The sequence below is a fragment of the Pristis pectinata genome, chromosome 15 (assembly GCF_009764475.1).
Source record: "Pristis pectinata isolate sPriPec2 chromosome 15, sPriPec2.1.pri, whole genome shotgun sequence".
Lineage (NCBI taxonomy): Eukaryota > Metazoa > Chordata > Chondrichthyes > Rhinopristiformes > Pristidae > Pristis > Pristis pectinata.
The window spans coordinates 19,218,527-19,234,919 of record NC_067419.1 but is presented as its reverse complement, the minus strand read 5'-3'; the positions used below and the strand labels follow the sequence as shown (position 1 = coordinate 19,234,919).

The following is a 16,393-nucleotide window of genomic DNA, read 5'->3' as shown; positions in this document are numbered from 1 at the left end:
ATTCCGCAACCCTGTCTTTGAGGATAGATTCCAATAACTTTCCCACCACTGACGTCAGACTAATAGGTCTGTAATTTCCTTTATGCTGCCTCCCTCCTTTCTTATACAACGGAACTACATTTGCGACCCTCCAGTCCTCCGGAACCACGCCTGAATCTATCGATTTCTGGAAAATAATCGCCAATGCCTCCGCTATCTCTAAAGCCACCTCCTTCAGAACCCGGGGATGCACCTCATCCGGTCCGGGAGACTTATCAGTCTTTAGTCCATTTAGTTTTCCTAGCACCTTCTCCCTAGTAATCTTAACTGAACTCAATTCCATTTCGTGAGACTCCTGACTAACCGGCACATTGCTGATGTCCTCCACGGTGAAGACCGATGCAAAATATTCATTCAATTCCTCTGCCATCTCTCTATTGTCCATTATAATAGCTCCTGCACCATTATCAATTGGTCCTATATCAACCCGTGTTTCTCTTTTACACCTTATGTATTTAAAAAAATCTCTTAGTATCCTTTCGAATGTTATCCGCCAACTTCCCTTCATAATTCCTCTTTTCTTTCCTAATGACCTTCTTAGTTTCTCTCTGCAGGTTTTTAAAAGCTTCCCAGTCCTCTGTTTTGCCACTAATTTTTGCTTCTTTGTACGCCGCCCCTTTTGCTTTTATTTTAGCCTTCACCTCTCTCGTTATCCACATTTGTGCATTTTTTCCATTAAAAACCTTTTTTCTTGGAATATATCTATCCTGTATTTTCCTTATTTCCTGTAGAAATTCCTTCCATTTCTCCTCCGCCGTCCCTCCAGTCAGCTTACTCTTCCAATCAATTAGGGCCAACTCCTCTCTCATACCATTGTAATTTCCTTTGTTCCACTGAAATATCGATACACCAGTTACCAGTTTCTCCTTCTCAAACTTGAAACTGAACTCAATCATATTGTGATCACTGGTTCCCAGTGGTTCCTTTACCTTTAGTTCCCTAGTCACCTCCGGTTCATTACACAGCACCCAATCCAAAACAGCCAATCCCCTGGTGGGCTCTTCAACAAGTTGCTCTAGAAAAACGTCCCTTAGACATTCCACAAACTCACTCTCCTGAGTACTACCGCCATTCTGGATTTCCCAGTCCACCTTCATGTTAAAATCCCCCATAATTATCTTCACATTGTCACTCTGGCATGCTTTTTCTATCTCAAACTGCAACTTATCGTCCACTTGCTGACTGCTATTAGGGGGCCTATATATGACTGCTACCATTGTCCTTTTACCCTTGCTATTCCTTAGCTCCACCCACAAGGATTCCACCTCCTCTGATCCAATGTCCTTCCTTTCTATCGATTTTATATCACTACTAACCATCATGGCCACACCTCCCCCTCTGCCTACCCGCCTATCCTTCCTATACACTGTGTACCCCTGGACATTCAGTTCCCAACCACATCCGTCATAAAGCCATTGACTCGGTGATTGCCACAATGTCGTATTTATTAACCTGTAGTTGTGCCACTAGGTCATCTACCTTATTCCTAATGCTACATGCATTTAAATACAGTACGTTTAGTCCAGTATCTGCTATTAATTTTGTTGTACCTCTATTGTTCAGCAGATTATCCTGGCTTTCCACCTGTCTATCCTTCTTACCATCTTCACTACATACTACTTTAGACATGTTCCTACATACCTCATCCCCTATCCTAACATTCTGTATCCTAACATCCTGACTTGTTGTACTTCTATTATTCAGCAAATTATCCTGACTTCTCACTTGCCTGTCCTTCTTGCCATCCTCATTGGACTTGTTTCTATAAACTCCCTCCTTTACCTTAGCATCTTGTAACCTAACATCCTGGTTTCCATCCCCCTGCCAGATCAGTTTAAACCCTCCCCTACAACTAAATTAAACATTCCCGCCAAGATATTGGAACCTCTGGAGTTTAGGTGCAACCCATCCTTAGCGAATAGGTCATGCCTCCCCCAAAAAAGGTCCCAATTATCTAAAAATCTGAAGCCCTGCCCCCTGCACCAGTCACTCAGCCACGCATTCATCTGCCAGAGCTTTCTATTCTTCCTATCATTGACATGTGGCACAGGTAGTAATCCTGAGATTACTACCCTTGAGGTCCTACTTCTCAACCTTCTCCCCAATGCCTTGTATTCCTCCTTCAGGACCTCTTCTCTTTTTCTACCTATGTCATTGGTACCTACATGTACCAAGACTTCTGGCTGCTCACCCTCTCCCCTCAGAATATTCTGGACCCGGTCCGTGATATCCCGTACCCTGGCACCAGGGAGGCAACACACCATCCAAGACTCATTGTCGCTATCACAGAATCTGCTATCCGTACCCCTTACTATAGAATCCCCAATAACCACTGCATTTCGCTTCCTCCGCTGGACCACAGTACCAGGCACGGTGCCAAGGTCCCGGTTGCTGAGGTCTTCCTCTATCAGGTCATCCTCTCCAACCGAATCTAAAATGAGATATTGGTTTTTGAGGGGGATCGCCACAGAGGTGCTGTCTACAAACTCTTTATAACTCCTATCTATTTCCTGCTCGCTCTCCCTAACCAACCGAAGGTCATCGAGCTGCAGCTCCAGACTCTCAATCCGTTCCTTGAGGAGCCGCATCTCGGTGCACTTTGCGCAGATGTAGTTATCGGGGAGTCTGGTAGTCTCCCAGGGTCCCCACATCTGACACTCCAAACATATGACCAACCCCAGATGCATCTTGCTGAATACCACTGAGTTCAACAAATAAACTAATAACTTACCCCCTCTCTATTAGTCTCGCCTCTTTCCCGCTCTCGCTGAAGCCCGTTGAGCTAAAGCCTAACCCACTCTGCTCCCTCTCACTCAGCAGCCCGCTCTGACGCTGCCCGCTAGATATGTTGGTCTGCTATTTAAATCGCCCACGCGCTGCCGAGTGACGTCACGCGCCTGCGCAGTCACTCGCCACTATCCCGAACGCTAGAAAGAAAAAAAAAATCGCTCCTCGTTAATTTCCGGCACTCTCCGCTCTCTGGTCGCTGGAAAGAAAAACTGAAGGTAACCCTCCGACTTTTAAATCGCCCGCGCACTGCCAAATGATGTCACATGCCTGCGCAGTCACTCGCCGCTATCCCGAACGCTAGAAAGAAAAACAAAATCGCTCCTCGTTAATTTCCGGCACTCTCCGCTCTCTGGTCGCTGGAAAGAAGTACTTAGGATGCATTAATGATTACTGTGCTTTGTTCACAGCAGCTTGTTACAACCTATTCTGATTTTTTTTTCCAGAAATATAAAGATACAGAGAACTTTATAAGGATTGAAGAAGTGGATGGTGTGGAACTGGTAACACAATTTGGAAAGAAGATGAACGAAATGTTAGGAAGGAAAGTTGAGGCAGTAAAGGTACTATTTAATTCTCTGCACTCAACATTGGTATTGGTATTGGTTCATTGTCACTTGTATCGAGCTACAGTGAAAAACTTGTCTTGCATACCGATCGTACGGGTCAATTCATTACACAGTGCAGTTATATTGAGTTAGTACAGAGTGCATTGAGGTAGTACAGGTAAAAACAATAACAGTACAGAGTAAAATGTCACAGCTAAAGAGGAAGTGCAGTGCAGGTAGACAATAAGGTGCAAGGTCACAACAAGGTAGATTGTGAGGTCAAGAGTCCATCTCATCGTATAAGGGAACCGTTCAATAGTCTTACCACAGTGGGATGGAAGCTGTCGTTGAGCCTGGTGGTATGTGCCCTCAGGCTCCTGTATCTTCTGCCTGATGGGAGAGAAGAGAAGAGAGAATGACCCATGCGGGTAGGGTCTTTGATTATGCTGGCTGCTTCACCATGGCAACGAGAGGCATAGACAGAGTCCATGGAGGGGAGGCTGGTTTCTGTGATGCACTGGGCTGTGTCCACAACTCTCTGCAGTTTCTTGTGGTCCTGGGCAGAGCAGTTGTCATACCAAGCCATGATGCATGCAGATAGGATGCTTTCTGTGGTGCATCGATAAAAGTTGGTGAGTGTCACAGGGGACATACCAAATTTCTTTAGCGTTCTGAGGAAATAGAGACGCTGGTGAGCTTTCTTGACCATGGCGTCTACGTGATTGGACCAGGACAGGCTATTGGTGATGTTCACTCCTAGGAACTTGAAGCTCTCAACCCTCTCGACCTCAGCACTGTTGATGTAGACAGGTGTATGTACACCGCCCCCTTTCCTGAAGTCAATGACCAGCTCTTTTATTTTGTTGACATTGAGGGAAAGATCATTGTCTTGACACCATGTCACTAAGCTTTCTATCTCCTTCCTGTACTCAGACTCATCATTATTTGAGATACGGCCTACTACGGTGTTATCATCTGCAAACTTGTAGATGGAGTTAGAGCAGAATCTGGCCATGCAGTCATGAGTATATAGGGAGTAGAGTAGAGGGCTTTCTTTCAAATGCCGCACAATTTGGTTTCATTTGGGAAAGCAACCAATTTACCAGCTAGCTCCTGAATAAATGTTACATCCAGATTAGATAGTTCTTCACTTGGATCTAAGCACATAATCTAGTCTAACGTTCCATAGAATTAATTGGATGAAATTTTTCACAATGATTAATTTGGATATTAAAGATCACATTTTTACTATTTAAGAAAGAGCTAGGATCCCAGAATTTGTCAACGTTACAAATTCTACCACCAAAAGCAGATTAAATGGCCTTTAATGTTATTTTTGTTGGTTTGTTGAAATTTACCATATTTTATGTACCATATTTGGCCATGTAACGATAGTTTCAAAGTAATTGACTGTAAACAGCTTTCAGTCATTTTAAGTGATTTAATAGTATGCTGTAAAAATGTATTAACTCACCATTTTCACTGCCATTAGATTAAATTACTGTTTTAATTCTAATAGTATTTAAAATTGTACAATAAAATTATTTAAATTTAGCAATGGATTACAGGGGTCAGGATAAGAAAAGAAGGAAGACCAAAATGTACTAAAATTCTGCCATTTTTACTTGAGGATAGATTGACTCCAGAGTGTTATGTCCAGAGGGTCTTGACCAGATACAGTATGTTGACTGTCCTCCACAGGTGATGCTTGACTCACTGAGTTCCTCCAGCAGTTTGTTTTTTGCCTCATATTGCAGCATCTGCAGTCTCCTGTGTCTCTCTGAGCTTGTTATGATGTTGTAGGCACCAGAACAGTGCTTTCATTGTGAAACTATGAGGAGTGCGAACCTCAAAAGCAAATTTTGAGTTTCCTGTCCAATTTTCTCAAAGGTTGTCAGTGGTTCCTTTATGTCTTAACATTTAAGCTTAAGAGCCAATAATTATGATCTTATAATCAATAAATAATTGTTAGTGGATAACTTGCTTTCTGAAAATTTGGTATGAAAGGGTTTATTCATCCACTCAGTTTTGCTACTTAATGCCTTTTGTGGATTATGCATAATAATTGATGGTGTTCACTTTACAAATTTAACCAGTACCCTGCTTATTTTAGGAGACCAAGCTTGCCCTAAACCATTAATTATTTTTTTTAAATTTTTCAATTTTTCAAACTAACCCAAAATGTAAAAAAAAATCATACTAATAATACAATGACAGTATCAAGCATCTAGTTCTTGCAAATCTGAAAGGATCACATAAACTTCAATTATCATCCAGATCAAAATTAATGGACAGTGTCTAAGTTTCTGATATCCAAATCTGCAGATAATTTAATTCCAAGGCTTTGATTGTTTCAAAACTGGCTAGTGAAAGCCAACTTTCATTTTAAGTCTACCTCAAAAATAAATTCCTCATTTTCATTTATCGTTCTATTCCACTGTTGAGATGATGATACATATTCGTTTTTTAAATCACATATTTTGCTAGGTACAACTACTCATCTTGTTACAGAAATGCGTTCTGTTTGATCAAGGATGATTCAATTAACCTTCTTTAATTATCACTGCACAGGGGCCTTATTTTAGTCTGGATAGAGTGATGTTACTGCACTAATCTCATTTAATTTCACTTAGTGTAAAATACAGAGCATGTGCAAGGAGTGTGACAAGCATGCAGTCCTTAAGGGATTGGCGTTAAAATTAAAAGGGATGAAGTTATTAGGAAATAAGTGATTGCATAGGAGATCAGAGGCCTTTATTTTATAAAACTTTTACAGGAAGGACTGAAACCCAAATCATGATCTTTAAATAAATTTGTAAATTGGTTTATTATTGTCACATGTACGGAGGTACAGTGAAAAACTTTGTTTAGCATCCCATCCATACGGATCATTTCATTACAACAATGCTTTGAGGTAGTATAAGGGAAAACAATAACAGTTACAGTTGCAAAGAAAGTGCAGTGCAGGCAGACAATAAGGTACAAGGCCGTAACAAGGCAGATTGTGAGGTCGAGTGTCCATCTTATCATACGAAGGAACGATTCAGTACTCTAATAACAGCAGGAAAGTAGCTCTCCTTGAGCCTTGTGGTACATGCTTTATCTTTTCCCTGATGGGAGGGGGGAAGAAGAGAGGATGTCTGGATGGGTGGGGTTTTTAATTATGCTGGTTGCTTTACTGAGGCAGCGAGAAATGTAGACAGAGTCCATGGAGGGGAGGCTGGTTTCCATGATGTGCTGAGCTGTGTCCACAACTCTCTGCAGTTTCTTGCTGTCTTGGGCAGAGCAGTTGCCAAAGCAAGCTGTGATGCATCCAGATAGAATGCTTTCTACGCATCGATAAAAATTGGTGAGGATTCAAAGGGGACATGGCAAATTTCCTTAGCCTCCTGAGGAAGTAAAGATGCTGGTGTGCTTTCTTGGCCATGGTGTCTATGTAGTTGGACCAGGACAGGCTGTTGGTGATATTAATTCCTAGGAACTTAAAGCCTTCAACCCTCTCGACCTCAGCACCATTGATGTAAACAGGAGTGTGTGCACCGCCCCCCTTCCTGATGATGGATCTCAACCCAAAATGTCGACTGTTTATTTCTCTCCATAGATGCTGCCTGACCTGCTGAGTTCCTCCAGCATTTTGTGTGTGTGTTGCTCCAGATTCCAGCATCTGTAGAATCTCTTGTGTCATGGTGGTGGAAAGAAATGGTCAGGGAGGTCAGTGCCAGTAATTATATCTGAAGGACCTGATCACAGTGCCAGAAGAACTGGACGTCACACATATGATCAAGAATCAGAGAACATGTCAACGAGGCACATCCACACACAAATGTATCAAGTAACTCATATTTCATTCATATAGTTATATTTCATTCACCACACCTTGCCCATTACTCAACTAATAACAGTCTTTAGCAATTATCTCTTTCATATAATAATTATGTGCCCTGTCACTCTTCATCCTATAAGAACTCTCACTCACACACCTCATGTTGCATGTGCTTCCAGCTATTCAGACTTGGCAATCAGATCACTGACATGCATTGAATCACAATTAATTGTGAGTTAATCATGGTATTAATCACAATAGAATTGGAATTTTTGAATGATCCAGTGGTAAATGCTTTATCATTAAATTGAATCACATAATGGAAAATACTTCATCATTTTTAATTTAAAATTCTCATCATATATATGTTCTTACCAGACTCTCTTTCTGTAACCTCCTCAGCTCTCTTTGTTCCTCCAATTCCAGCTTCTCAACCATTCCTGGTTTTCTTTATTCCATCATTGACAAACATGTAGCAGACTATCAGATAGCTTGGGTGTACTCACTGCTCACATTACACACTAAGAATTTTTTTTTGCATGAGGTACTACAGGCGACTGGAGCTTGAGACCCAGGGAGAGGATCGAGGAGCCCAGCCAGGCTGTTGTGGCTTTGACTGCTTCTTGCCCTTTCAGACTCTGAACTGAGATTAACTGGAATCATTTTCAGGGCAAATGATGAGAATCAGCACCAGATTGGAACTGAGTGGAGCTGCCGGAGTAGAACAAAGGTGATTTTCACCAGTCCTGGTGCTGAGAGAATTGCCCCAAACCTCATGCCACCCCAAGTCAGTGGCTTGAAACAGGTTGCAAATCAAGCTGAGGTCCAGGTTTCAATCAAAGGTGCTGTATTGGTATTAGTTTATTATTGTCACTTGTACCGAGGTACAGTGAAAAGCTTGTCTTACAAACCGATTGTACAGGTCAATTCATTACACAGTGCAGTTACATTGAGTTAGTACAGAGTGCATTGATGTAGAACCGTAGAACCATAGAACCATAGAACAATACAGCACAATACAGGTCCTTCAGCCCACCATGTTGTGCCACCCTTCAAACCACACCTAAGACTATCTAACCCCTTCTTCCCACATATCCCTCTATCTTAAATTCCTCCATATGCTTATCTAACAATCTCTTGAACTTGACCAACGTATCAGCCTCCACCACCACCCCAGGCAGCACATTCCATGCCCCAACCACTCTCTGGGTGAAAAACCTCCCTCTGACATCTCCCCTGAACTTCCCACCCATTACCTTAAAGCCATGTTCTCTTGTTTTGAGCATTGGTGCCCTGGGAAAGAGGCACTGGCTGTCCACTCTATCTATTCCTCTTACTATCTTGTATACCACTATCATGTCTCCCCTCATCCTCCTTCTCTCCACTGAGTAAAGTCCTAGCTCCTTTAGTCTTTCCTCATAATCCATATTCTCTAATCCAGGCAGCATCCTGGTAAATCTCCTCTGCACCCTTTCCAACGCCTCCACATCCTTCCTATAATGAGGCGACCAGAACTGGACACAGTACTCCGAGTGTGGTCTAACCAGAGTTTTGTAGAGCTGCATCATTACTTCGCGGCTCTTAAACTCGATCCCTGTAGTACAGGTAAAAACAATAACAGTACAAAGTGTCACAGCTACAGAGAAAGTGCAGTGCAATAAGGTGCAAGGTCACGACAAGGTAGATCGTGAGGTCATAGTCCATCTCATTGTATATGGGAACCGTTCAATAGACTTATCACAGTGGGGTAGAAGCTGTCTTTAAGTTTGTTCATACCGTTGTATGATCTGGGCCATGTGTATCGGAAAGATTATGTTTTCTGCCACAAGTCTTCCTCCCTTGTACATTCTCTCTCTTTCTTCCTTCATCCACTTCTCCTTTGGGGTCTTTTATGAAGGAGGTCTTGGCTTTGACTCTTCTGCTCCTGGTTCTGGCTGTGCTAGAGGTCCAGGAGGACCACTAGGAAAGTACCATTTTATTGTTAACAAATAGAAGGCTTCACCATAGAACACTCTCAAGTTGTTGCAATTCCTAAATTCAGAGTAGTTCACTCCCATGAGACTCCATATCACCACCATATGACTCCCCATTAAATCTGAGTATTTGATGAACCCACTAAATAGCACAGGTGCAGGGCATTTTCCTGCTGTTCATACTGATCTAAATTGCCTGTTGAGATGTGGAGCATTTTGATAAAAATGTTTCCTATGTGTGTTGCACAATGATTAGCATCATGCTTGCTTGCTTTGCATGATCTCAATGGGTTTGCTGCACACATGAAAGTGCAATCAAATGTCTCATTATGTGCACAGCACAATAAAAGTTATTAATTGTCATTCATAGCCAATAATACCCTACAATTCATTCCCATGGCACCTAAAAACATGTACAGTATGTGGTAGAATTTGCAGACCTAAAGATACAAAATTAATAGTATTAACATAAGTAAACAGTAAATTGAATAATACATAATTAACAAAAGGATATATTTAACAATATGAATAGGAGGGAGTAAAAGGCAACTCAGTAATGCTGCTGTAATTCAGCTTTGTCTGGATTGCTGATGGTTAAATTATTGATTATTGTTTGGATCATTGTCTGAGAGGGGTATAAATTGCTAAGATTAAAGTAGAATTATCAAACAAGTTAACAATATGGCTCCATTTATATACATTATGAAGTACAATAAAAAATCAAAAGCCACTTCACTGGAGCATAATTAGTCAAAAATTGACACCAAGCCAAGGCAGGAGACATTGGTGCAAATGACAACCAAGCATGGTCAAAGAGGACAATGAAGTCAAAGGAGGGCAATGAAGTCAAAGTGTGGTGAACTTTAGGGAGAGAATTTTGTAGTTGGGGCCGAGACAGCATGGAGTAACTAGGTGATTCAGCAGACGTCGGAGTGAATGTAATGAATATGGTATACTGGAGAGATTAAAGAGGTAAGAAAGAGAGATTTGAATTTGGACTAGGAATTCTAAAATTAAGATATTGCTGGATCATGAGCCAGAGTAGATCAGTAAATATAGATGTAATTAATCAATTAATTTGTATGTGCCAGGATATGGTAAAGACATGAAGACAGCCAGGAGAGTCTTTGAATATTTGAATCTGGAAGTAACTAATTTCAGGAGCAAAAATGGAGACACAAGAGACTGCAAATGCTGGGATCTGGAGCAGAAAACAAACTGGTGAAGGAATTCAGCAAGTCAGGCAGCATCTGTGGAGGCAAAGGGATAGTCGACATTTGGGGTCACGACCCTGCATCAGGACTGAGAGTGTAAAGGGGAGATAGCCAGTATAAAGATGTGAGGTGGAGGGGTGATGGAATTTAATCCTGATAAGTGTGAGAAAATACATTTTGGGAGGACTAACAAGATCAGGATATAATGAAAAGCTGGGCCCTAAGGAGGACTGAGGAACTGTTTTACAAGTCCAAGGATCCATGAAAGTGGCAGTCCTGATCGATAAGGTGATTATGAAGGCATACAGAATGCTCGAATTGTTGTTTGGGACATAGAACTTAAAAAAAGGGGTTAGGCCACAGCTGGAATACTGCGTGTAGTTCTGGTCACTGTGCTATAGGAAGGAAGTGATTGTACTGGAGAGGGTACAGAGGAGATTCACCAGAATGTTGCCTGGGATGGGGAGTTATGAGGAGAGACTGGATAGTCTGGCTCTGTTTCTCTTGGAGCAGAGGATGCCGAGGGGATACCTTATTGAGGTACACAAAATTTTGAGGGGCATAGATAGGGTACTTATATCCTACCTTTTACCTTGTTAACCTATGTCCTCTAGTTTTAGACATGTCGACAATGGGGTACTTTTTCCTATTGTAGATATGTCTAAAACCAGAGGACGTAGGTTTAAGGTAAAGGGTAGGAGAGTTAAAGGGCATCTGAGGAAGAATTTTTTTGCCCAGAATATGGTTGGAATCTGGAGCACACTGCCTGATTAGTGAAAGATGCACAGTAATCTTTCAGTACCTGGATAAGTGCTTGAATTGCCAAGGTATAGAAGGATATGGACCAATTGATGAAAAATGGATTTGCATAGATGGGTACTTGATGTTCACAATGGATATAGTGGGCTAGAGGGCCTGTTTCTGTGCTACATAACTTTTTGACACTCTGACCTTTCCTCATAAGACAAACTGCCCTTTGCTGATATCAACTCAGGACTAAAAAGGGCAATGCAGCTACAAACAGTCTAATTCAGCCAGAAAGGGGGATGGAATAGTTGAAGCAGGGACTCTTCTCATTGTTACATTGGAGGAGACATTGCTCACCCAGGGCACAGGAAGGAAACAGAATGGTAACCCAGTATATCCGACAGATTTGTCTATGAGTTTGTAGCCAGAGTGTTGCCAGACCTCTGCAACCTTGCCATGAATGACACAGATGTGTAGGTCTTTCTCCTTGTTACAATTACATTTTATTCTTTCAGTGGTTCACAATGGCTAGCTTTGAGTAGAAACAGTTAGTACAGAATGGATTTTATTCCCAGATTTCTCTAATTTTCGAACCTCTTAAAAACTGTTGATGACCATGCTCCTCTATGTAACAAATTTTATCTCCATCAAAAGACTAAATTGCATAGCCACAAAAAAATTGATGTTGAGATCTTGTTGTACAATGAACCCACATCCGTTACTTTCAATGCAGGCATCATTCTGCTATATTTATAACATTACTGAGTGCTTTTGGAGGTGAGTTTAAACTGATACATATTATACATTAATGTGCATATCTTTAGTGTTCTCACTATTTACTAGAGCAACCATCCTCTCTCACCTAATACTTATCTACATCCATGTTTATGTCTCTATTGCCAGATTAGAACTGGCACTTGACAACAATCAAGGATGGGAAAGATGAAATCCAGGTTACAGAGTTCACCAGATATTTGTGGGACATTTTCTTTGAGGTCAGCAACATTGCCTCGCTGCTGAGTAAAAAATCCAGGCTATTCTCTTGATATGTATGAAGAGGCAGTGAATTGTGAGATTCAGCAATTCTGTGCTTCCATCAAGGAATTACAATTAAATGGAGTATGGGCTGAAGAATCAGCAGTGATATTGTAGTCCTACCATCAAATCTATATTCCCTTCAAATGCAGCCCTCTGCTGAGAGTGCTAGATCACTCATATCCATTATAACACACACAACTAAACACAAGAAAAGGCAAACTTAACCATTATCAATAATGGAACACTGTTATATCAGAGTGAGGAGAAACAAACTGGCCTAGATAAAAAAAAGGACTATAAGAAAATATGATACTCGTGCTGCTTTCTTGATATTTCTTGTTTACATACTTGAGTTCCAATTTTGTTGTATTTCTGGTTTCTCTGTTTAGAATTTAAAGACATCACACTTATCTAAGGACCTTAGCACTTAAAAAAAAGCTGTTTCCTTGAATATGCAAGTATTTTTAACGTAGAACTGTGAACCGTGAATAATGGGGAAAATTGGCTACATAGGAACATAGAAAATGAGAGCAGGAGTAGGCTATTGACCCTTTGATTCTCCTCCATCATTCAATATGATCATGGCTGATCCTCTGCCTCATTACCACATTCCTGCTGTCTCAGCATACGCCTAAAATGCTTATTATGTCTCGAAATCTACCTGCCTCCTTCTTAAGTATATTCAGTGACTTGGCCTCCACTTCCTTCTGTACCAGAGCATTCCATAGGTTCACTGTGATCCCTGCTTCTAGAACACCCCAAGCCATACCCTCCCCTCACAGCCCACCATGGGAAACATCATTCTCATATCCATCCTATGTAGTCCGTCAAAATTGTATATGTTTCAATCATAACATCTCATTGTGGGTATCTGCACATTTAGTTCTATTTTCAATTATTTGTCCTAATTTTTATTCAATCATGGTTACCAATATAAAATTGATTGACAACAAATTAATAAATATGTTGCAGCTTGTTGCCTCTATAACTTGCTATGCCAGTGAGTCTCTGTTTGAAGATAGATAGCTGCAATTGCTAGCAAAAATACTCTAACATGATTAATGTCAGTATCTATTGGCCCCCACATTTTTTATTATAAAAACAATACTCAGAACTACTTAATACTACATATTTGAAGTCAGTAGCCAGCACTGTTTCAGTGGCTGTGACTTCAACTGCCTGGCTCCTGTGTTTTCAGAATCTCTCAATCTCTTTAAATCACTCCTTTTTGTCACTCTTAAAATCTAACTCATTGATCAAGAAAATCATGTGTGAGTTGGTGTTAATATTTGTTTGATAATGCCTTTGTGATGAGAGGTTCTACCACATTAATAATACATATTGTTATGATTATTTGTCTATTCTCTTCACAGATTCTACTTGTTACCTGTATTTTCTGGTTTGGCTTTGGTGTTTTCTCTCATGCGGAGTATAAAAAAAAGCAATAAATTGTCTCTTTTGTTTCTGTGCAGAGATTGGTAGATGCTGCTGAAGAAGCTGATTTATACCATGAATATAATATGGATTTTGTGGTGAGTACACTTGTGCTAAAGTTTGTAAAAGTAGGACTCATGGGTTCTTCCTTAGATGTTGAAATATTGTGAAAACATGATTAACCCAGGTAAAAAATCACCTTTGTAAAACCTGAATAAATTAGTGTCTTGCAGGATGAAAGGAAGTGACTTGGTCCATGGCCCTGCTGTTTTGCTTTGAAGAAAACATCCAGTTAATCTTATTCCCCTGCTCTTTCCCATAATCCTGTATATTTTTAAATATATCAACAATTCCCTTGAGACAGTTATAACTGATCTTTTTCCATCACACATTCAAGTTCTGTATTCCAGATTGTAGAACTTTGCTACTTAAAATAAATTCTCCACATCTTTCTGCTCATTTATTTTCTCTGATGACCAACTTTCCTGTTGGTGGAAATACATTCTGTCCCCTCTACTCTGTCAAAAACCTTCTTAATTTTGAATGCTTTTATTAACTTTCCTCAATACCACATTCCATACCCTTTCAAAGGCTTTGGCATCCTTCCTACTTGAATGATATTTCAAATTGTTTTTTTTTTTAATAAGCTCATCAGCTGGTCATGCCATCTTTAGATACTTGTTTATATGAACTCCAGGACACATTTCCTGCACCCATTAAAAATTGTACCAATGTGGTAAATTTCCAAAATAAATTACAATTCTAAAAGATTTTAGTTTTGCAAAGTTACAGTATCATCTTATTGATGCTCCATGTTATGCCACCCTGATTCCACACCTGACTTTTATTCTAGTATGTTGCAGCTTTATTAACAGATTGACATATCAAATAAGACTCTGTATTTTAACGTCATATTGTGGGTGAGGGGTTGTCCACAGAATTAAGTATCATTTTTCTGAGGGTTTACTATTGCTGAGATCTAATGCTGAGATTATGGTCTTGGCAGTGTTTGGGTGATAGGTTTTAAGATTTTTAGTAATAGGTTTCAAGATTTTCAGTTACTGGTACTTATAATATCATGCAGCTCTTTAACCTGGGTTGCTAATTCAAGATCAATGGCAATTGTAAGGGTACAGGACCTTGTGGTTGGAAGGACAGTAATGCATATGTTGGCCTGAGGATGGATTCCTGTGGAAGGTCATTATTGATTGCATGGGCAACTTATTCTTTACTCCAGTATGAATGCTAATCATCGAGTTGATCAATTGCAGTATATTGTTGCATGAAATGCTCATCACCACCTTCTCAAAGCCTTTAAGGATGGGCATTTAATGCTGGCAATACCCAGATCCCAAAAATTAATGTATAAAAAATGAGATGACCATTGTCAGTTAGAACGTTATTCCTGTGCACTAGATGATGTTGGGGATACAGAAAGATCTACAAAAGCTGTTTTTTTTTGAAAAACAGCTTTGATGTAAGAGGTCAGTAACAGGGCCTGATTGAACTACTTGCAGCATGTATAGAATCCTGCCCATCCAGGTAATATTGCTCCCTCAAGAACTCTGCTCAATCTGTTTAAATTAATGCTAGATGTCTGGGTTAAAGCTGGTTACATGAACATTTATGAACAGTTTGGTCTGCCATTTTATCCGATGTGGTCTGATATTCTTTATGAAGCAACATCTGTAGCTTTCCCAGGTTTTCTTTAACAAGACATTGTCTGCTCCATCCTGTGTGTGAAAGGAGGCATAAAACTGTATGCTATTGATCTGTTTTTCTGATTCTTGGTCTTTCACACACATCTGTGTCTTTGAGTCAATTAACAGTCAAGTAGCAATGGGCTCACAGTTAACTTGTAGAATACGAACATGATTTGCCAATCAGAACTCTGGTGTTTTGAGATCCTAACTGAATTTTGTAAACATTATGTTACCTGTTGAGGAGTGCTGAACAGACAAGAAAATCGGTCAGTTAGCCAGGCATTTTTATATCACATAAGAGTACAGCAGAAATAGAAGCTGCTGTAAAATGGTTATCTCATGAAGGTGATCCTGCCACTCATCTGACCTCAGCTTTAATATATTTAATTTGTACTCATTTGAAATACACAGCTGGAAGCTGTCATGATGAAATGATCAGAGTGTTGTCACATCTCTTTCAAAATTCAGAGCTGGGAATCATAGTCTTACAGCTGTGCTATTTGTATCACATTACAGGAACTTTACTGCAATTGTTTACCAACATGTTTGTACTACAGTGTTATCTCAGAACTCATTCTGGATATCTAATCCTAGTTTGATATGGTTACTGAAATTACAACATGTTATTCTGAAATAAAAACAGACAATGATTTTTAACACTATTATAAGTATGACTGGAAATTAATTTCATATTGTGACTCTACAGTGTATCACTCATGTTTAAAACTGATAAAAGTAACTGACATTTTGATTTGATTACAGGACACAACTCGCTCTGAACAATGAGTAGAGATAAGCATGATAGCAAAATGATGCAATTAATCACATTACATTATTAAGTCATATTAGGGCAGTTTCCCAATGAAATGATAGCAGTACTCTTCATTCTTGGAGTACACATTAGTATGACTTAATTAATTCCTTCTCAAGCTTCAACTGTATGCAAGGAGAGCCTTGGTTGAAGACAGGTCTACAACATTGTAGCTGAATTCTATACCCATTGCAGAAGGTTTCACACTGGTATCAATCTATTTGTAATTGGAAGCCAGGTGAATATGAATGTTTCACATCCACGATATATTTTATT

The 16,393-nt window shown here is 40.0% G+C and overlaps 1 protein-coding gene across 1 annotated transcript in view; it reads left to right on the top strand.

Moving 5' to 3' along the window:
* Window positions 1-16,393, top strand: part of LOC127578541 (voltage-dependent calcium channel subunit alpha-2/delta-4-like) — a 343,330-nt gene that overhangs the window by 42,046 nt on the left and 284,891 nt on the right. Inside the window, 2 exon segments of the mRNA XM_052030691.1 lie at window positions 3,273-3,389; window positions 13,642-13,701. Of these exon segments, the coding sequence (XP_051886651.1) occupies window positions 3,273-3,389; window positions 13,642-13,701 (177 nt within the window).